The 22,954-nt window shown below is 40.4% G+C and overlaps 1 protein-coding gene across 1 annotated transcript; it reads right to left on the bottom strand.

Annotated features, from left to right (window-relative positions):
* Positions 1-1,577: 1,577 nt before the first annotated feature.
* nucks1a (nuclear casein kinase and cyclin-dependent kinase substrate 1a) lies at positions 1,578-21,157 on the bottom strand. The gene is made up of 8 exons (XM_072666201.1): positions 20,849-21,157; positions 17,078-17,127; positions 14,877-14,970; positions 14,548-14,594; positions 14,290-14,439; positions 11,789-11,941; positions 9,290-9,442; positions 1,578-8,806 (listed from the first exon to the last, which is right to left on the bottom strand). The coding sequence occupies exons 1-8, from the start codon at positions 20,863-20,865 to the stop codon at positions 8,565-8,567; spliced, it is 906 nt and encodes a 301-aa protein (XP_072522302.1). The 5' UTR covers positions 20,866-21,157; the 3' UTR covers positions 1,578-8,564.
* Between the last annotated feature and the right edge of the window lie 1,797 nt (positions 21,158-22,954).

Raw genomic sequence — 22,954 nt, 5'->3', positions numbered from 1 at the left:
GGTCAAATATCCAACCAATTCTGCCAGAAGATTGTTGGCTGCCAAACACGTCTGGCCAAGGTGCTACTTGCTAAAGTAGCTAAAGTAAAAGTAATTAATAACCTTGATTTTAGAAGAAATGTTGGACGAACATGCGTCTACAGACATTTGGACATGCAGGCCAGTGTGTTGTGAATGACCAGTCAGGGATTCAAGTTTATTGTATATGACAAGGTATAAGGTGGTCAAATATGTTGAAAGCTTTATCAGATGCCTGCTGTTATTCTCCACTGGAAGGAAAATAAGGCATGTGCATTGAACATGATAGGTACAGTCTACAACAGCTTGAGCTGAAAGTAATGCAGTGAATTAGTGTATTAGGAAGTGGACGCTTGTGTGAGTTGATACGCTGTTGGCAAATGATCTCCAAACTTGTTCTTTAAGAGCGTCACTCACGTATTCCAGTGTTACCAAACGTAACAATTTTGGCCAACTTAAGTAAATTAGTTTAGCTGATTCCAGTGTTACCAAATTTTAAAGCCATGGACTGGCCAAAAATCATATTTACACACAAATTTACACTGCTAAGTCATGTTTGGTGTCTGAGGTTTGCTTCAGTGCTGCAGCTATGAGGCTAACAAATGTTGAATGTTGGGCGGTTTACTTGCCGCTAACTAGCCCATTACCCAGCCCCCTGTCGCATGCGGTGCTCCCGACACTCGCCCCTTATAGACATGTGTGCTAGGCGACGCCTCTTTTTTGAACAGGCCGCCGATGCAACATCACCGGGCATCCAACATGCCTGGAGGGCAGTGCCACATTACCCGGTGTCATGACCTGGTGTCCTATCCCCTCTGACGTCATCTTACAGAAGGACCATTTAGGACCCGATACGTTAGCCAGCCAATGTAGATAGCATGCTGATCCACTCCCTCGACTGTATTAGGTATCATACTACTAGTTAGTCAGTCAAGCTGATCCCCTTTCGATTGTATTAGCTAGACTAGCATGCTACTGATTAGCCAGCCGATTATTTTTTATTATTTTATTTGGATCTCAATTATCTGCTGATCTTGCACAAAGTTAGCTCGATAGCGGATAGCAAGTGCACGATAACTAGCTTTACCTGTTGGTATCAGCTTTATATGCCAGCGTAGCAACAACAATATTATATTGTTGAACTTGCTAATATGTGACTCATAGTTAAATAGCAATGCTTTATTGAGATAAAAACTTCTCAGTCAGGATTAGTACTTATCTTTAGATCAATTTTAATCCGGCACATATTCAAATTTAAGGGCAAGTGATCACATGCACGATTTTAACCAATGGAGCAGTCGGGGGATAGGATGTGTCATGACACCGGCGCCAGCAAACGCACCGCACTGGAGTGATGTGGGGAGAGAGCGCCATCTACCCACCCTGGAGAGAGCAAAAGCAAGACCAAATGTGCTGTCTCGGGCCCTGGCTGCCCATTGCTAGCAGCATGACCGGGGATTCGAACCGGCGATCCTCTGGTCATAGTGCCTTATTCTGGGGGGCGGTCTCTTTTAACAGCATACACAATTGAGAATCACAAACAACTAGTTAAAACGGTATAAAAATGATGTTGCTTTTATTACAGACCAGGAATCATACTCTTCATCTTTGTCACTTCAGTGTACAGATCACGTTATTGCCGCTGTCATACATTTGAGTTCCCAGCATGCACAGCCCTTCTGTTGACAAAGGCTCTCAGCTTTAACCAACAGGGACATTTTCTTATTCGTATGTACATTTCCTACTGCAACGCGTCCTATGGGCGACTCCAGGATTCGACTGAAAGTGAACAGAGTGAACAAAAGAAAGAAACCAGAAAAGAAAAATGAACTGTGACAAGCTAGCCATTTTTTTTTCTATCCACACAGACACAGACTTAGCCCAAGACTCACATTAGCATACTGGATTCACCAGGTTTGGACAATATAAAAAAAAAGGGAAAAAAAAGAAAATAGCCATTAAGTAATATACAGTGAAAATTCTCCAGAGGATGTCCACTTGATGCGCATGCGTCCATTTAAAATGCTTTTAAAGAAAAAAGAAAATGAGTAGTTTAAAAACATTGTTTTATGTACAGTCCCAGTCAGACGGCGCTGCTGAGGAGAAATGGCTTCGTGAAGCTGATGGGCCCTCAGCCGTTTTTTTTGTCATCACGATCAATAACGGTGTAACCCAGCGATTTAAAAATCTTCGCCTCGCTTCTTAATATAAAATGTACAAGAAGTTGTAGCCATATCTTCGGTCCTGTTCGAGAGCTGACCCTGCAGAGCTGCAGAGGACTACAAAAAAAACGGAAAGACCGCGGTTTGCCATTCAGACGAAGTGAACAGAGAACACAATAGGCCGAACTGTAACAACAAAAAAATGCTCCACAGACTACATTTCTTTTCACGATTCTGACCAAACGGCCGGCGTTTGAGGAGCAGTTCAAAGTTGCAACAGCGCAGTGCAGCTGGTAGAATCGGCTTTCCAACCACAACAATTACTTTACACACTGCAGTCATTTAACTCTTAACATTAAAGATACTCAAACGTACACGTCCACAAAAATCCATTGTCGTTATCAAATTGGAACTCAAGAGCTAGTAACTACTGGGCTAAATTCAAACAAACATATGGTACCAGTAAAGTCTGGTTAATCTAGGCCTTTACTTTGGACACCTACCTGCAATATATATATGTATATATATATATACACACACAGACACACACACACATTTCTTTCAACCTTTATATGGCTTCTACATATATATGTTTATTAGGGATGCATGATGATATCGGAATCATATCAGAATCGGCTAATAATTACTCAATAAAAACCCGAAAAACAAACAAACATAACCGCATCAGACGGATGTATAGTTTTGACCCACAGATGTTTAGGTGGTGAAATTATTTTATTCATTTTACGACATTTAATTCTCACATAAATGTAGGATGTTGTGGATGTAGCAGTGGTGTATTGGTGTCTGGCTGCGCCTTGAGTTCTAAATCTGGGGACCTACAGTCTTGTCTATATACAGCATGTCAACATAAACAATACAGTAAAAGATATTCTAAGTGTTTCTAATGTAAAGGTTTTCCAAATAATTAAAGAACGATCTGAAATCAGAATTGCTGGACTGAAAAGGAGTCAAAGTCATTGCTGTCTTTATTCCACAGATTCAAATGATGTGTTAAAAGTGCCCTAGAATGGAAAACTTCAGTTACTTAGCTAGCGCTAGATAGCAGTTAGTCCCCTAACAACGGCCTTCCCCAACATCAGCAACTTTATTTTGTGAACTTTACATATATATATATTTAACAAAAGAGTTCGTTACATGGAAGTGATAAACGGTGAACTTCTTTACTAGTGGTAAAGACCTTTTGAGACTAAATGCAACAGCTGCTTCTGGAAACTATAGAAAAGGCTGGGGGAAAAAAGGCTAAAAGCTAACGCTAGGCGACTGGAAAACGTTGAAGGGAGGCAGCTAAAAGGGCTAACTCAGCCAACTGGCTGGCTACAAGCTCTTAAACTAGCGAATACTAATCCCACACCATGCTAAGAGGACACTAAGAGTACAGTTAAGTTATTTGTAACTTAAAATACTGAATAAATGCATTCAACGGCACCTTCAACCTAGCCTAGCTAGTGCTAGCTAGCTGTTAACAATGGCCGCCCCAATATCGCCCATTTCCGCGTATTGCAGATTTTCGCCCGCTCTCTAAAAAACTCTAAAAAGTAAGGCTCCCACCTTAAAGGCATTTTAACTTTAATTGTTCTTGCAAAAAAAAAATCAAATCTGAACCCAATATTTAAACAAACATCGCTAACAACGCTGTAATCTAGCGCATCTAAAAACGTTAAATGTTGAGGGAGCAGTTAGCTAACTCAGCTGACTCACTAGCTACAACCTCTTCAGCTAGCTAGTATTAAAACCCCACACCACAGCAACAGTCTTCAGTAAGACTCAAGACGAAATACCAAAGGTTATTTGTTCTTGTTAGCTACAGTGCTAGGCTAGGCTAAGCTGTACTATGAGGTTACTATGATCTGTATCTGTAGAGTTTTATTCTGAGGCAAAATAAATAGATGTAAATAGGCTCGTAAATCCTAAAGTGAAAGTATACTTAGCTACTATTTACACATCAAATACTACAAATACTGAATAAATGCATTCTATGGCACCTTTAACCCAGCTACATTAGCTAGTGCTAGCTAACTACTTATCTTGACATTGCTGGGGAAAAAAGTGGAGGGGAAAGTTTGGTACACGGAAGTGATAAACCATGAACCTCAAACGCTAAAGAAAACCCAGCACAGCCAAAGCAGACAATTCCAAAACCCCATATGTGTTATTTAACAATGATGTCTAGAGGTAAAAACCTTTTGAGACTAAACGCAACAACTACTTGAGAATGAGGGGGGAAAGGCTAAAAGCTAACGCTAGGCTGACTGGAAAAAGTTGAGGGAGCAGCTAAAACTGCAACTCAGCTGACTGACTACAAGCTCTTCAGCTAGCTAGCACTAATCCCACACCACGCCGAGAGGACACCAAGAGGACAGAAACGGTCTTCAGGAAGACTCGGAACTCCATACTAAAACGTTTATTTGTTCTCGTCAGCTACAGTGCTAAACTAGGCTAGGCTAAGCTAGCCTATGAGGCTACTACGACCTGTAGCTCACCATAAAAAATTTTAAAAAGTGAGTTTTAATCAAAGACCAAATTAATGGATGTAAATATGCTTGCGAATCCTAACGTGAAAGTATACTTGGCTAATATTTACACATTAAATAACTTAACACTGAATAAATGCATTCTAGGGCACCTTCAACCTAGCAAGTGTTCGCTAAAGCTAGCTATATTTCTCAGCGTTCTCAGTGGCTGTGAGCACACCACCAGGTAAACTGCATGTTTTACTCTTTTTACAGCATGTTGCTTAATAGAAATAAACATCACATTTCTATATTGTTCTAAACCAGGTACATTAAGCCCCATTCCTACATTTAAATGAATGTTTAATGCTTATGCATTTGTGTAGAGATATCTGGATAAGTGGGTATGCCGTGGCTTCCAGGGACCCGACCTCCATGTTAGCTAGCCAGCATTACATTACAGAGTATCATCTGAGGCTGTTTAGCATGTTATGAAAAAGAACCACAGCAGAACATCTGTATCTAGAAGCTAACATGGAACCCACTTCTCCGGTCTGCTTTTTGTGCTTATACCAGATCTTCACCTCATGGACTTATTAGAAGAGCTGACTAGCATGTGGATTCAGACGGCCACCAGACGAGACACAATCTCTAAAGTACTAAAGGTGAGCTGGCTCTGCTACTCGTGACTGGACCAATGGAACGTCTTTGCTCTTCATGCTCAAAATCTAAATCATAATCAAGCGCAAAATAATAAAAGGCCCATCTCTGACTTTACGTTTACATGGGTTTAGGGCAAGTCAAATGCTTATAGACTTGCGTAAATGCTCCACTACACTACTGTACTGACGTAGTGGCATCAGCAGATGTATACATAAAATTTTGAATATTAGTATCGGCCCATAATTCCCATATTGATGCATCCCTAATATTTATAAATAAATCAGACAAGCAGTTGCCAAAAAAGAAAAAAAAGAAAATAAAACTTAGAAGCTTATTAGCTCAAGACAGAGATTGGTACACCAATCGAAAGAAGTGGCCTTTTAAATATGAACATTATCGGCCGCTTCTAAAGCTGAAACGAGACCTACAATAACGTACAATCAGTGATACGCCACAGTGGGACCACTTCCGATGCTAAGAGTTATATAAATGAGGGCTACTGAATTCAGCTGGGGTATAAGAGGCACTCAAATCACCTTGTTAAATTGTTTTTTTGTACCAGTAAAAGACATAGATAAGTTCATTTTCTCTTTAAAATCAAGATACATTTTTATTTCTTTTCTTAAAAAACAAATTACAAAAAAATCTGAGGAGAATGACAAAAAACAAAACCAAAAAAACAAACTTTTTTTTTTTGTTACACCATTTGTGGATTCAAAACCAATAGAGACAACACACTGGGAGAAAAAGGGGGGGGGGGGGTAACTTATGATGCCTGGCACAAAAGACTGAACCATGTCAGGATGCTAGTTTTCTAGTTTTGCCTTAAGGTGTTTGTTCATGCATATGAAAAGCGAAGCCCTGTGCGTCCAGTACACTTCAGTGAAATCAGGAACTCCTCACACAAACATGTAGGCAATCCTAAAGCACCCACTGAAGCTGGACAAAGCAGCTAATGGAAAGATCCAGGAGTGAACACACCAAAGAAATGAACAACACATAGTTAAGTAACTCGAATCCGAATGCAAAACTCTACTGATGCATGATACACATCCACAGGGACATCAAGCTCCATAAACTTTCCAAACTGGTTGATGCTAGCGGTAGAGAACCTTTGATGTATTCATTCGGGAATTGCCATTTGTTTAGCGTTCTAGACACGTATGATGTCAATTCAGGCCTATCTACCTTCAGTTCTAGTGTACTTTGCTTGAGTGTCAACTTTCACAACCGTTTATCACCATTTATCAACTCCGGCTCAAACCAGGACATGGCAAAGCTTGCACGGGCTCCATTCAGCATGGCAATACTCCCAAATAAACAAAAACAGAAACAAACAAGTCTTTGCAAGGCAAGCACGGCGCATAAAACCTTCATTTAAATGCTTCCCATATAGTTCACTGCTTAAGGCTCTGTCCGAGCGCGCACAAACACACAAACGCACTCATGCGATGCACATCAGAACTTTATACTGCAGTCCCAACATTAGATGACTTGGTGGATGGGGGGGAATAATGAAAAAAATAATAATAATTAAGAAATGACAAAAGGAATTCATTGACATTTTCAGTTAAAACCTTAAACAGTTCAGTTTATTTAAAAAAAAAAAGTGACAGTTTTCTTAAAAAAAAAAAATAATAATAAAAAAAAATTGTAAAATAAAAAAAAGCCTTTGAGGAGGGACTAAAGCGACAGTACCTTGCCATAAGCAACCTCAACACAAGAACAATCCAAAACCTCACCTGTGAGGAGAACGAGACCCAGGCTTGCTGTATTATCAGAAACTAATCGGACATAGGGGGTTGACTGACTAAGAAATAGGTCAATAACATGAGTCACTGATCTAAGAAATTCTGTCACTGATCATATGGTCAAAATAACAATAAAACGAAAACAAAACAAGGAATAAAGCTAAGATAGTGTGTGTGTAATAACTGTGAGTTCTCCAGAGGTCACTTCACAACCAAATGAGCCTCACCAATGTTTCCTAATGCTGACCTTCATGTTCCCTCATACTGTAAGTGTTTTCCCTGCTAATCTACTGGATTTAAAGGGGAATTCCACCCAAGACAAAATCCCTGCACAATGGCATAACTAAGGTATAAAGAGTCATATTCAGAATGGTCTAATGAGAAAAGCTCTGTTTTTTTCTGAAAAGTTCGAAGAAAGAACACAAATGGTAGTGATGGGAACCAGAGGTCTAAAGCGGCAATAGCTTCTAAAAGCTCCCCTGCAGCTAGTTATTATTACATAAAAGGGTTGTGGATTTGCTGACTGACGCTCGAGACATTGCTTTGCGCTAGTTTCAAGAATAGTTTAGGATGTAAAATGTATTTTTAAAGCAAGAAAAACGTTCAGGGTGAGGAGATACATGCATGGTGTTCTAAGGCAAAATAGTCCCCAAAGAAAGCTGTGTGGGTTGGCTGGTCAACCCGGATAGAAAGCAACAAGGACTACATTAGCAAACCCTGGTTCTCAGCACCACCAGTGTAAAGAAATGTAAAGTTTCCCCACGACGAACAATTTTACATCAACCCACTCGGCACGATTTTATTTACATTGCAACAATTGAAACCAGCAGAAATTGGGGGCGGAGGGTGCTGGGGGTAGGGATTGGCAGTAATTTTTCCCCTTTAACGGCCAGGTCAAGGAAAACAATGAAAAATCCGGTGGTTACTCCGAAACCAAGACTGAGAAATTCACTGTAGTGAATGTGGGGGCAGACCCTAGTAAGGCTGAGCATGTGTAAAGGGGTCGTACTTTAGTAGAAAACCGTAAGAATTGTAACCGTAAGCAAAATAACCTTCTTAAGCAGCAAATCATCATAATCTTAAGTGTATTAGCTGAAACGTGGGGGAATCCTCAGTTTTACATGGATAAATAAAACCAATTCAGTCACATTCTCCTGCACATACATAAATGCCGTTAAGTCTAATGCATCCTGGGACAATGCAGTTTGTGATATGGAATTTATAGGTTAAAAAAAAAACAACAAAAAACAAACAATTCAACAGTTCAAACCATTGAGCCAGGTCACCACAGACTCCGAAAACAAAACCCTCAGAAGAAGAGAATAAAGCAACAGAAAAAGGAGGGAGGAGAAGAGAGAGATAACAAGAAAGAGAAAGAGAGAAAGAAAGACAAGGGTGGGGGAGAACGAGAGAGAGAGAGAGAGAGTGAGAAAGAGAGATGAGGGAAAGAGGAGAAGAGAGAAAAGTGAGATGTGGGGCTGCCATTCAGAACCTGGCTAGTCTTCCCCAGACGGAGCATCTTCTTCTGAACCGTCCTCCTCTTCATCATCTTCCTCATCGTCGGGGGCGTCGTCCTTCTTCTTGGCGGGGGGCGGAGAGTCCTTCTTCTCCACCTCGTCCTCCTCTTCGTCCTCCACAGGGCTCTCGGGCTCCTCCTCTTCTTTGGGCGAGGATTTCTCAAGGGCCTTAGCCGCGCTCGGGCGACCCTTGCCCTTGCCCTTCATGGGACTTGGGGTGACTGGGAGAATATAGGAAGGTTAGAGGAATTTTAATGGATCAAGGGAGCAAAGTCAAAATACACTGTCCCACCAAAAAGAATGGGATGCTCAAGAGAAGCCACACATGAGCCTAAGGTCACCATGCCCAAGGCCAAGCGTCAGCTAGAAAGGTATAAAGCTCTTAGTATTTGGGCTGTGGGGAGATCAGACTGTGTTTTCTGGAGCGATGAAGCTTCATCCAATACGTTAGTAATCCAGAAGTAATCACCCAACATCACTACCTGACCTCACTATCGCATTAAAAACTAACCCTGAATTTTGTCCAGTTTCTTTACCACCACCTGGTGGACATAAGCTACTATTACTGCTTTAAAAAAGTTTTAATTTTACAATTTTCTAAGTGGCCAAAACTGGTGAAACGACAACCAAACTACAAGCTAATGAGCAAAAACCCTTCACCACCACTCCACAATTACAGGTCTATAACAAAAATTAATGTCTACCTGTAGCCTTTAGCCTGGGCTTGGGGGACTTTTTCTCCTTCTTCTCCACTTTCCTCCCTCTTGGGGCCACCTTCTTGCCCTTCTTTTTGGAACGGCCGTAGTCGCTGTCATCGTCATCATCCACCATGAAATCTTCATCGCTGCCAGATTCTTCTGCAAAATGAAAGAGAAGTGTCTTGGTAAACGGCAAGCATGTCTCCTTAGGGCCCCCATGTCTGTTTCTGTTCTGAGGCCAATACAACAGCGGTCTTACAACTTTTTTGTCGTGCCATTGCTGAAATTCAAACTCACAATCTCCTGCTGATGTTGTATATAGAAAGATAGATGGTCACATCCCTTAGGAGCCAAACAAGTGTTGAACATGAAACACAACCTTCACTAAAATAACAAAAAAGGGTCATCAGAATTTTTGGCATGAGAATAATGCAACCAAAAAGCACTTTCCTGTGTGTGTGTGTGGGGGGGGGGGGGGATAACAATACTAATTAAGGGGTAGCTGATAAACTGACTGTCAGTTGTCCGAGTTTAAGAAATGCAAATTTCAAGTAAACAAACAATTAAATTAGAAGGATTTATATTAAGAGAACAGCAAAAACCATGCAATTATTCTGATGATCTCTTACTGCAGACACCCCTGTAATGATTCTAAACTACAGCCTGTGTCTTAGGTACAGACACATCTCTTTGGTTTTGAACACAATATGACATACTTCAGTCTATGAACACAAAAATGAAGCTGAACGAAGCTGAAGGCAAGGCAGGTATTTTGAGTAAGCGGTACTACTTTTCCCTTCAGCACAGTACAGCTCAGTACTAAATCTTTGCCCAGGCATATTTGAATCTGCGTTTTAAGGGACATTACTGCCCAGCTGGGGATGTATTTTTTTTGGGCAGCCTTTTAATGATTTTTGAGACTGAACTTGAGCAGCTGAGTCTTTGTTGGCAAAATATTACAAATTGTGAACAAAAAAAAAAAAAAAAGGTTTCCCATGCCTTTCATACATGACCACACTCAAACTTTTCCAGGTGTCTTCATAACTGGAACAAGAATTTTCAGGACACATGGAAACCCATTAACACATTTTTGAAAAATAATAAAAAATCCACTCTTTGGCCTATATTGAACACCTAGACCAGTTAAACGAACATCTGCAGCCACCTGCTTTTTGCTAAGCAGTTACTTGGCTGATACAGCATAGAAGAGACATATGAGTATGTCATGTTCCAAACAAAGTAGGACATTTTCATTTTAATTCAACTACAAGAATTGGAAAACCTCTCACTTTTACTTTTAACTAACTAAATGTCTTAAATATCTACTTACTGTGGACGAGATTGTCATACTACAAAAAATATATATAAATATAAAAGCAGCTTGTAAATAAATTTTAAATGTACATGACTAGTTTAACCTTGACACAGAGATGCAGGTGGTTTCAAGACAATTAATCAAGCTACGGGATGAAAAAAACTGAATGAATAGTTAATATACATTAGTTAGAATGTCTACTGTAGAGTAAAAAAATTATCATGAAGCCTTCACTGATCTGCTCCCACATTAAGTCCCAACAGATTCTTATTTGTTTTCAATAAAGGCTAATACTGTAAAAGAACATGGCAAGGAGAGGAAGCCTCCCTCTTTTAAAATGATTTATTATGATTATTACTGGCATTATAGGACACTTTGAGTAAATTTGGCATATGGTTTTATGAACGGAGCCACTTCACTCAGTCTCAGAAAGGAGACGGGAACAGTAAGCGCCAGGTTTCCAAACCGTTACAGCACAATGAATCTTCACAGCACTGCTATGTAAACTCTCTCCATTTCATCATGATCATTACGCTGCAGTAATTTTGGAAAGCTGAACAGAAAAGCCTGCCAGAATGAAGGGAATTGCATGTGTAAAGCAAATACTGACAGCTCCTGTTCACGCCAATGAATCACACATTCACACATTCTCAATATTTGGACTCCAAACACTCTTACTCCAGTAGCAACACAGAAAAAGGTTCGAGTTGTTATTCTTCCACTTAAACTAGTTTTTCACCCAACAGAGCAGTGTTCCCGCTACTCCAAAACGCTAGTTTTAAACACATGAAGCGCTGATGAAAAACAAACACTTCAACTATAGGTTTGACGGAAAGTGTGCAGAACCTTTAAATTGGTACAGACACTTGACATTAAGTGAAGGTGAACCTTCACCTCTTTCACAAACCTGGTTTCCTATAGAACCAAAAGTGGTTCTTCTATGGCATTATGCAAAAGACCTTTTACTGCACTGTTGTTTTTAAGAGTGTGTTCTTGGATCGTGTTTCATTGTCAGCGTTTTATCAGTGTGGAAACCCCTCCCAACATCCTGCCAAATGTGTAGAAAATTAACAGACTGGTCCAGTAGCAGAGTGTTGTCTCTACTGGCTCCAGGTTAGAGTTGGCCATCAATGCTCAATGCCAGAGAAAGTCACCCATGCCACCTCACATCATTAACATGGCAAACTTACGGTCCATGAAGGCCTGCTCCTCTTCGTCCTTTTCCTCATCCTCACTTCCTCCACCTCCCAGCAGGATCTCTCTCTGTTTGGATGCAGCCTTAGAGGCAGCTTGCCTCACCTGTCTTGGCTTCCTGCTCACCCCTTTGTCCTCATCACTGTCATCTGTGTAGGGCAAATACACAAACGCATGGTCAAGGGTCTTCAAGTTTCTACTGGCATTTTCTACTGTATTTAAACATGTGCTTTGCCCACAAATGCCTTTTTGTCCAACTGCTAAAATCCTATTCAGCCTAACGAGTAAACTGTATTAGTAAATTAGTATCTGCAAATGTATATGTATAATCAGAATCAGCCCACACTCCCCATATTGGTGCATCCCTAATCACTTCCAATCTGTGTCGTTTCAATAAGCTACAGTATTTGCAACAATCCAGCTTCACAGTGCAGTAAATAACACAAGTGTCAATGCACAGGTCATTAAATGCAACTTACTGTTAATACGTGTACGTCTTAAAATGAGTGCACATGTCCAATTATGGCATAATGTAAAATACTAAAGCTAATGAAATATTAAGTATAATCCAGATGGAAGTTCCATATATAGCCATGGGAAAAAGAAAGTACATCCTCTTTGAATTCTATGGTTTCATGTATCAGGACATGAACATCGGGTCTTTAGCAGGTCTTAAAATGAGGTAAATACAACCACAGTTGAACCCCACTACACAACACCAAAAATGATGCCATATTATTTATTCAACAAAAATAAAGCCAAAATGGGAAAAGCCATGTGAAAAACTAAGTACATCCTTTCTAGGCAATGTGCTGCTAATTTAATGCCCCTGATCAACCGATCTGCAGCAAGTGTGAGCACTTTATAAAAGCAGAAGTTTTGGCCCACCAAATTCACCCAGAGGTCAGGCCGTGCAAAGCTCAGAGAAACTGCAACAACCCAAAAGCTACATCTTAGACACTATAGGCCCGAGTTATGTTAAATGTTCAAATTTGTGACAGTACAATTAGAAAAAGACTGAACATGTATGGTTTGTTTGGAAGGCATGTCAGGAGATAGCCTCTTCTTTATAGAAAGAACATGACAGAATGGCTTACGTTTGCAGAAATGCACCACGTTTGGCAAAAAACAAACAACATATCAGCACAAAGACCTCATACCAACTTTTAAGAATGGTGGTTAAGGGGTAATTGAGAGGTTATTGATTCATGGGGTGTACTTAGTTTTCCACACACAGATTTTCCATTTTGGCTACATTTGTGTTAAATAAATAATGACCGTGGAATTGAGCTTGTATTTAACCAATTTCAAGACCTTCTGAGGACCAGATGTTATTTCCTGACACATAAAACTGGAAGATTCTGACCCATTCTTCCTTCCAAAGGGTCCTAGTTTTGAGAGCTTTTGGGCCATCTTATGGACACTGTTCTTCTGAGGTCTATGCATGGATTTTTGTTTAGGTTAGAGGACTGTAAAGGTCATGGTAAAACCCTCAGTTTGCACCTCTTATGGTATATCATTGTGGATTCTGAGGTGGGTTTAGTAACATTATCTTGCTGCAGAAGCCATTGTCTGCCTTTTTTCACTTCCAGAATTTGTTTGTATTCAACTGAATCCATTCCATCAGTGATATGTTTGCCCAGTGCAACTGGCTGCAACATAACCCCAAAGCACAATCTGTCCATGCTGTGTTTAACAGATGCCCTTTTCATTAAATTCTGCTTCATACTTTTGCTTCATCCAAAAGCAAAAATGCTTGCATAGATATTCCTTTGTGGTTAGGATGGATGATTATTCCATGCAGGTCATACTTGTGCAGGCATTGCTGAACAGTAGAATAGTGCACCACCACTCCAGAGTCTGCTAAATATTTCTAAAGGTTCTCTGTTAAGGAGCAGTCTTCTCAAAGTTTTCTTGGTGTTCCAGATCTCAACGTGACTATTAGCATCCCTGTTAAAACACGTTTCTTAACATTATAAACTGAAAAAAAGCTACCTAAAAAAATAAATAAATAAAATCAGCTATTGTAATGTTCAGACTGCTCGCCAGCTGATTAGGAGGCCATGGCTGCGGCTTGCTATTTATAAAGCTTTGAAACTTGCATCTGCATTTGGCTTTTCCCAACAATGATTTTTCATGACAAGCCACAGTCCTAACAGACTGTCCTATCAGAATAAGGCCCAAGACCTTGTAAAAAGTCATTTTCGAGTTGTTGGGGTGCCCAGATGTGTATGGTGGAGTATGATGGAGTTTTACAAAAAAGAAAAACAACTGTTAACATGTTAAAAATCTGTGTTTTTTTGTCATGTTTAACTCTGTCTTTTGGAAATCAGTTCATCTTCTACTTACTTAGCTGTTCATAACAACAACATTTGACCAGGGGTGCCCAAACTTTTGCTTGCAACTGTATATATTGTGTCATTTGATGTATAAACCTATGTTAATAGTACCCTTTCAGGGTTCCTGAAAGACCATAAAGGACACATCAGGCACCTACCAGAGTCTCGTTTCCTCTTCAGTGATCTTTTGCCGGGCTTCTCCACCTTGCCTTTCTTTCCCTTTTTGCCCTTTTTAGCTTCATAATCGCTTCCGCCATCTTCTTCCTCCTCTTCTCCAAAGTCATTGTCTTCATCACTACCAAAGTCATCTGACAGGCAGCAGACAAGAAAACTGCAGTTACTGCACAGCAGATTTAAAACCAAAGCTATATACATATTTTAAAAAACAAACAAACAAACAAAAAAAAAAAACTTACCGGCTGAATCATTTTTGGATTTGGACAGTTTTTCATCTGAGTCCTCACTGAAAAAGAAAAATCCTTAGGCGTGTAGAGTAACGAATGAACAAAAACTTGTGCAGACTGTACAGTTCGAATTAGCAACCACTTATGTGGGTCAGATGCAGGATGTGGATTTTAAACACTCATAATCCTGCACTCCATTAACAGAATTAGCACTGGCAATACGGTCTGCTCAAGCAGGCATTAAACTACTCCCATAATGAGGGAACAATTAAAATGATGGGCTTAAGCACCATTATCAGTAAATACCACGGTATTAAGAGGAAAGGGGGGGGGGGCGCTACCTCTCTTCCTTGGAGTTCTTGGTCTTCTTGTGCTTGATTTCACGTGGTGGTGCACGCACCTTCTTGGGCTTTTCAGAGCCTCTCTCGTACTCCTCTGGAAGATAGACAAGGAAAACGTTTAACTTGAATCTGCAAAAGACACATGACCAAACCTGAGAAGCTCAGCTCCTCATTAATCTGTTAAATGAGTCTCTCTTACTGGACCAAAGCTTGTTGCAATCAACTACTATTCAGAGACTGCAGTACAAGCTAGGTAGGGTCTGAAACGCTCTTAAGTGGGAGGAATAAAAATCATCATGATGAATTACATTAGGTACACTGAGTATACCATGGGCATTGTCAGTATTTTTGTACAGTCTGAGCACTGAAAAAGAATTTGCTGACCACTAACAATAACAGAACCCCTTTAGGTGCTATATAGAACCATCTACAAGAGGCTTTCCTTGTACATGATCAAAACTGTCAATTAAACAAAAATAAATTAAATAACTGCATGGTTCTCTACAGAACCACTGCCTTTACTAAAGAACCACTCAAGAATCCCCCCTCCCTTTTTTTTTAGTAAGTACTCCATCAGTAAGTTCTCAATTTATTAATCACAAAACTTGACAGATTTAGACCAATTACAACAATTTGATTCTTTAGTAAATGCAATGGTTCTGTTCAGAAACATGACAACCCAAAGAACCATTTACATACCTACAGCTTCAAATCCAGGTAAATCCTCTTGTAGATGGTTCTTTATAGCAGCCAAAGGTGTTCCACTGTAATGAGTCCATGTACTATATAAACCCTTTCTTGCTTAAAGTGTACGGGGATGTCCCGATTATGTTTTACTGCCTCCGCTCTGTTCAGAGTAACCTTTATGCTGACGGTCAGCCGATATTGATCAGATCTGATCTTTGGGTTTCTATAAATAACACAGCCCTACAACTTAGTTAAGATGTGCTGTTAATAAACACTACTAATCACCAGTAAAATCAATATTGTTAATATTTAAGTTTCTATAATGAGATTCTAAACTCATTAATTTTGCTTGGTAGCAACTTTTTAATTGACCGTTTTAAACTTGTGTGTATAATGTTTTGTTACCCAGTTTGGCCAAACTACCTGACCATTCAGCTCCCAGTTCATTTCAAACACTGCAGTCAAATCTGCTGCTGCATCCTGTTTACAACAAGACTCAGAGCTAAGCTAAAGTTTTACCCAAACTTTCCGTTCCACCTTGCCAAAAAACTACCCTAAACTTTGGTAAACAAAACAAAAGCCAGAGCTTTACTTTGACTGATAAGTGGTGCGCTTTTTTAACTCTCCATTCCATTTTAACAGCAGACATTTATTATTATTATTCACTGCGTTACTTAAGGTGGAACGCAAATTTGAGTTAGAGGACAAATTCAGCCTTGTTTTGGCTGCTAACTAGTAATGTCGCAGCACTTATCAGCTAATATATATTTTTGTTTTGTTTGCTAAAATAAGGTCATAAATAAACGTTTAGGGTGTTCCTCACTGCTGCTGCTAAGAATCGTGTCCATTAATGGCGCCTAGAAGACGACAGAGGGCGCTCTGCTACAACCAAATCAAGAAACGGGAGTGGATCAGGCTTTAAAAACCAATCACCGATCTGTTAAAAATGTCTGGACCCCCTTTCCCCCCCTAATGGTATAGAAACCCCATAGTCTGTATAGTAACAAGTATCTGACTGAATGTCATCCTATTATGCCAGTATCTAAATTTACTTACATTTTCTTAATATTTTATTTATGTAATTACAATAATTCAATATCTTAATTAAACATGCTGTTTTTGTTACTGCTGCACCTTTAAGGCAGATATGTGCAAATGAGCTCTATTCTTAAGGCCTACCCAGTATCACGCCTCATTTAAAAAGAGCTTGAACACCCTTTATAATGGTAACATGAACGGGTGGGGCTAAACTGCAGGAGACATGTAAATGCACTGGATTTCATGACGTCACAACACCAGCGAATTCAAAAAGGCATGTTTTACAGCTTGACCTGGATGGTCTAGGTGTAAATGTCTCTTTGATCATTTAACAGCATTTACACACTATTTCCCCATGATATTGGGCCTTTAATTCCAGTTAACTCAGTGCTACAAACATTCCTGTTTTAAAGCAGGACAGAGTCGCCCAAGATCTGTCTCAATCTTAAGAAATGAAGTCTCAAATGGGACATTACCTCCATCATCAGATTCATTGAACTGTGAATAATTCACCACCTTCCGGTTCCTGTGGAGTAAACAAAATGGACCACGGTTAGACCAGTAAACTGGAAGCAATGGTAGCTCAGAGCTCACAAGTCAATGAAGTAGTACAGCAGCACCCTGTCAAGACTACAAGAGACCATTTAACATACCTACGTACCATTAGCTTAATTAATGACTATCAAAACAAGCTCTTCAATTACCATTTCAATGGGGTTTCATTAAAAGTTAAGCTGTGCCCTATTTAGCCGTTCTTGCCAAACAAGGCCTTTCAACATGCACGATTAGACACAAGCTACTTAGGCAGGAGAGATATTAGGCCTTGAAGGAGAAAGTCAGAGGAACTGTGGGCCAGAATTCAATCAGAACCATTAACGAATCAAGTCCCAGGGAACAAACATTATCGGAGCTTTCTAACATTTGTTTACGAAATCCTTCCCCCTCCCCTGAACAACTACATTCCTGATGGGATACCGGGGGTGGGGGGTTGCGCCTTATTCAGACCTGCTTTCCCACATTTTCAAACAAATAGATTACCAACTCACTGAAAAAAAAAAAAAGAAACATTTTCTTAATTTCCAGGTCTCGTCACTACATGTGCTTATATGGACGAATAAAATCTGCTTCATTTACAGTAGACAACACAGGAGCCGGCTAGCTGTAACCTAAACTACGCGCCCTGTTTAAGCAAACTGAGGGATGTTGCCCTCCTGATCATTGCCAGAGTCCTCGGTTTTCCTTGTTCCGTCCAATTCCTTGGGCCACCGGAGCACATGTATCGAGATAAAGAGCGAGTGCTAAGCATCTGACCGCAACTGCTTTGGCCTTGCTGGAGTAATTAAGTCGCGCCACGTCCGGCCTAATAAAGGTGAAATGTTAGCGGAGCCGCCGCAATAAAACCCTTTAACAAGGAGGGGGTTGGGGGTTATATTACAGGAAAAAGAAAAAGGATAGTGCCACTGGTGCCACTGTCCTCTTCCACTGTGATCTCCTCGGGCAACACCACTACACGGTTTGTTTCTGCCTTGTTGATGTAAAAACGATGTGAGACGCGAAATCCCAGCTGGAGAAAGAGCAGCGCAATGGGACTCGCATTGAGTGAACGGGTGCTGCCAAAAAATGACCTGCGTTGAATGCATTTGGCCTCATTCACCAATCGTCCCCAAGAAAAGATTTTCTCTAGGCCCACCGGTCCCATTCTGGCCATAAAAATGCATAAAGAATCGTCAGGTTTAGAGATGATTACATGCATTTTTTACTATTACTGTACTGTCTACAGGTGAATGGAACACTAGTTAGGCATTAGGGGTGGGCAATATGACTGATTATATGGTATTGTGATCAATTTGATCATACATAAGGTGCTTTTTCTTGTGGATATCTTTAGGGTGCATTACAAAAAGCTGATTAGTCCTGTTTGACTGAGAGGAGTGTAGCTAATTTTAAATAAAAATCTATGTAATATGAACGGTTATTATCCGACAACCGCTTAAAATGACTAAACTGGGAGATGTTTAGATATAGGTGACATGGGCCACTGTGGTGAAATATCTGCATTTATTCACTTGATTGTATTTTAACCCTTAACAAAAGCGTTAAACTTCTCTGTATGTTGATCCGGTGGATTTAGGCCCCCAAAAAACCCCAACAACAATCAAATAAATAAATAAAAAAAAGAGTGGAATTGGACGTAGGCATCGCAAATTGAAACATGCATACAAATAAATGTTACATTTAATGACAAACCGCTAATTTTAGGATATATTTTATAAGGATGTAAGAAAAGCTCAATATAAACTCAACAATATACTATAGACTCAAATTTCAAAATCCAGTTTTCCGTAATGTCTCAATTCTATATTTTTAATATAGTAAATATGTGAAAAATTACTAATGATTAATGCACCAATCTTTCAATTATGCTTTACAAATTTACAAAATCGGACAGATGCTTAGATTTGACTGATATTTCAAATGTGTTTAATGAACAGAGCAGAATGTCAAGGCAATGCTGGGTTACTACACTAAAATATCTATATTATAATGATTAGAATCTATATTATATATTAGATTTTTTACTGTTTTTTTTTACTGGTTTTTCTACCGCACAGGAGTAAATTTACACTTTAGCCGTTACACTTTAAATAAATGTATGTTAAAGGTGTAACATACAAAAATTCATAATTTAGTTAAGTATGGAACAGCGGGGTGCGGATTTGAGACATGTTTCAAAACAGCAAAATTAAGGAGTGGCTGAATTTAGTGTAGTGCATATGAAAATCATTTATAATATTTTTTTTAAAGGAAAACACAAAACAAAACTAAAAATAACCCAAATATACCAGCAGCAGATTACTGTCTGCCCAATCAGATGAATTGACTATTTCTGACATGGTGTGGTATGGCATAGATTTAACATCACAATGTTAAATTAATACCAGATGCTTAGTGCAGTGGTCCAACATTGCCTGGACATTCTAAACATCCATCTGATGCAAACCATTATTAAATTATATACCTTGCCATGATGACCAATATGACCATAATAATTGCTACCCCTACATAAAATTCAGAGTGGTCACCAACACCTCTACACATGGAGATCTACTGTCCTGCAGTCAGTCTATAGCTTCACCCCTAATCAAGCCCACCCTGATCCAGCCTGGAAGGTCTGAGGGGTTCCATTGGGGTTGGAGGTGAAGCCTGCAGGACGGCAGATCTCCAGGCAGGGGGCTGGTGACCACTGCTTCTCGATGGAGCGACCTCCTGCTTTTCTGTAACATCTTGTTAAGTCATCTACAGCTGACCGGACCTGGAGCTTTATCCACCCACTGAAACCGAACCTCGCGCTATTCTTCTCTGCTGAAGTCTTTAAAAGATGCGAATGCAAAAAAAAAAAAGGGGGTGTGGCACCTTATGTCGCTGTCCCGCCCCCTCTGACGTCACGCCGCGAATGTTAACGTAGAAGACGCAGCAGAGATTTTCTCCAACGCGTTTTTTGTTGTAAGCAAAAGGGGGTTAAAAAAAAAACCCTAGCCGGCCCCCGTTGATCAGCACACACTCCATTGTTTCTGCTATAGCATCGAAAAACGCAGCGAGAGCGCCTGTGCACACGCCTGGGTGGGCATTTTGCAAGCACATTGTGATACAGGCCCCCCAAAAATAAAGAAATAAATAAATATAGCCGTAATAAATAAATAAATAAATAAGTCCCATCGGCGAGCCAATGGGGAAGCAGCTCCAGCCGTGGGTTTTCTATCACCGCCTTGCCAGGATGAATGGGGAGGCCATATTCTCTTACTTGATTTCGCCACTGAGCGAAACACTGAAGCGGATTACGTTTAATTGCCCGACGTTTATACATCTACATGCATTTCCACACACATGTGCATCGTGTTTAGGGTGCAAGGGGTGCTGAACGGCCCACAAAGCGGGACAACAGATTGCACGCGGCGACGCGAGATAAGAAGCGCGCGCAAAAATGCCTTAAAAAGCACAACCGATTTTTCAAAACGCATCCAGAAACCTGGCGACCACCACAGAGGGGGGAAAGAGAGAACTTACTGCATGCAAAAATGCACAAAGGATTGAACGTGTAGGACCACTGAAATAACATGCAGGTTATTGTGCAGGAAGGGAGGAAAAAAAAGCTGAGCATAATGCACACACGCGTGAAGCCAAACAAACTCAAAAGAGTTGCATGCAATGCAGCCCCTCAGGGAGGAGGACAGATGAAACACACGTACCTCACTGGTCTTGACATTTTTTGCTTTTTTGCAGGAACACTGTGAAGCTTAAATCGGTAGCTAAAAGAGCAAAATAATCAAGAAAATAAAAAGCAAAAAAGGGGGTTTTCAGCAAACGGGCAACCTCAATGCGACGTCGCTTTTTTTAAAAAACCGACCCCCTCTCCCAGTCGTAAAACTAAAAGAGTAAAATGTCTCCGTGCTGCTGAAGGATTTGGCGTTAATTTAATTTATTTTTTTACCTTCAGCTACTCAAAATGGTGAATAAAACAAACTGAAACTGCAGCCCTCGCGCAACCAAACCCCGTCGGCCAGTGGGCGAGGCTTTGGGCCAAAGCACCGCCCACTCTTGCCATCGGCAGCACGCGGTTGGGCGGTTTGAACGCGCGTTTTGCTTTCCGATTGGTCAACTTCTCTGTCCGTTAAAGCGATTCTCGTCCTCCCCCCTCCCCCCTTTAGGCGGGTAGGTTGAGGAGTCACTGCTTAGAAAACAAAAAGAGGCCCTGAGTGGAGGCGAAGTGGCCCAGTTTACGGGCAAAAATGACATTTTTTTCTGGTAAGATTAGGCACAGTTGTTCATTTTAGTCATCTGCTGGGCTGAAAGGCTATTCAGTGAAGCTTTTTGTTTTATTTTGCAATGTGTTCCGCCTAAAAATGGTGGCCAAAGACCCAGCAGCCATAGCTTGTTTGAACAGGTCATATGTAGAAGGCCACACACACAGACACACACATGCTTGTATTCCTGTCTTGGTGGGACGTGTCTTACTAAAGCTAAACGCTGCTGTGCTGCTGCTACACCTAACCCCACCTAAGTCTTACTGTAACAAAAGACACCCAACAGCTAGGAGTCTGGCTCTTTTACCTTTTATATAAAAAGCTTTGTTTTTATTACAGAGAGGCATTTTTGTTCATGGGTGCAGCTTGAATTCCCCACAGTATCAGCCTGTTCATGTTTTCCCATCATCCTGGGGACTTTTTGTTGCAGAGCTTAACACATGGCCACAATTAACCATAGAGACACTACAGGTTAGGTCTTTATGACAAAGCTAAGACTAAATATCCATATATATGTTATGCAGAAGGGCGTCAACATCCACACGTGTCCTGTTGAACATTATGGCTCTGTTCAGACGGAGAGCACAAATCCACGGTTTTTGCTGTGATGCCACAGTGGGCGAAAGAAGCTGGCTGGTGCACATTCACAAATTAACCCTGTATCTACACTTTCTTGCTTATTCACATAATTGGAAAACTCCAGTTACTCTTTACATTGTATTCACATATCATGATAACATATCGATGAATGGAAGCACCACGCCATAGGCCCTTTCCAGTCATTTGACCTTGCAAAGACGCCTGTGAACTTTGCCAACAGAAGTGGAATGACTGACTTTCCTTATCAGAGGTAGCAAATCTAGCAAATTGTCTGGGGATATATCTTAAAGGTGTGTGCGCGGGCGTTCAAGCCATCATTCGTCTGCTATGGGCTCTTAAAAGCATGCAGTCCGACTTAGGCCAAGTGTCCACAGTTGCACGCCCCAAACACCCTGTCAACTGAATTGATCTGATCTAATCTGAGTTTGACACCTGCGAATGAAGCGAGGTTATATGTCCTCTACTTTATCATGCTTTTGAATTGTCCTACATGTTCTGTACGTTTCTTTGTAACTGAATATTTTCTGCCATCAATGGAACAGGTTGATAACCTGGCAGGCAGCTAATAGGCAGATCAGCTCCAACAGTAGAGAGACTGCTATCAAATATAAACCACTGCTAGCTTGGTGGTTTATTGATCGTTCATTCTGATTGATTATTGAATCTGCTGTTCTAAACGGGTGTATTATTTATCAGCATACATTGGCAAGGTAAAAGAACCTAATGGATCAGTGGCACAAAAAAGCACTTCCAGTGCCATAAATACATGCTAATGTCTCTTTGGATGTTTTTCCTGAGTGTAGCACTTGGGAAAAGATCTTGTTACATTGACTTTTATTGCAAGTTAACTGTGTTTTATTCTCTGTAAAATTACTATTTTGGAGATACAAAACAGAGATGGCCTAAATAGCCTAAACACTAGCTCCGTCCCAAAGGCTAGGTTACAGCTGA

The sequence above is a fragment of the Salminus brasiliensis genome, chromosome 21 (assembly GCF_030463535.1).
Source record: "Salminus brasiliensis chromosome 21, fSalBra1.hap2, whole genome shotgun sequence".
Taxonomy (NCBI): Eukaryota; Metazoa; Chordata; class Actinopteri; order Characiformes; family Bryconidae; genus Salminus; species Salminus brasiliensis.
Note: the sequence above shows the minus strand (reverse complement) of the source record. Positions and strands in the feature narration are given on the sequence as shown.

Coding starts and splice junctions, on each gene's coding strand:
- nucks1a (XM_072666201.1), bottom strand. Junction 14,971..17,077: donor CAATGAATCTGATGATGGAG/GTAATGTCCCAT, acceptor TCTATCTTCCAG/AGGAGTACGAGAGAGGCTCT. Junction 8,807..9,289: donor GCCCAGGCTAAAGGCTACAG/GTAGACATTAAT, acceptor ATATTCTCCCAG/TCACCCCAAGTCCCATGAAG.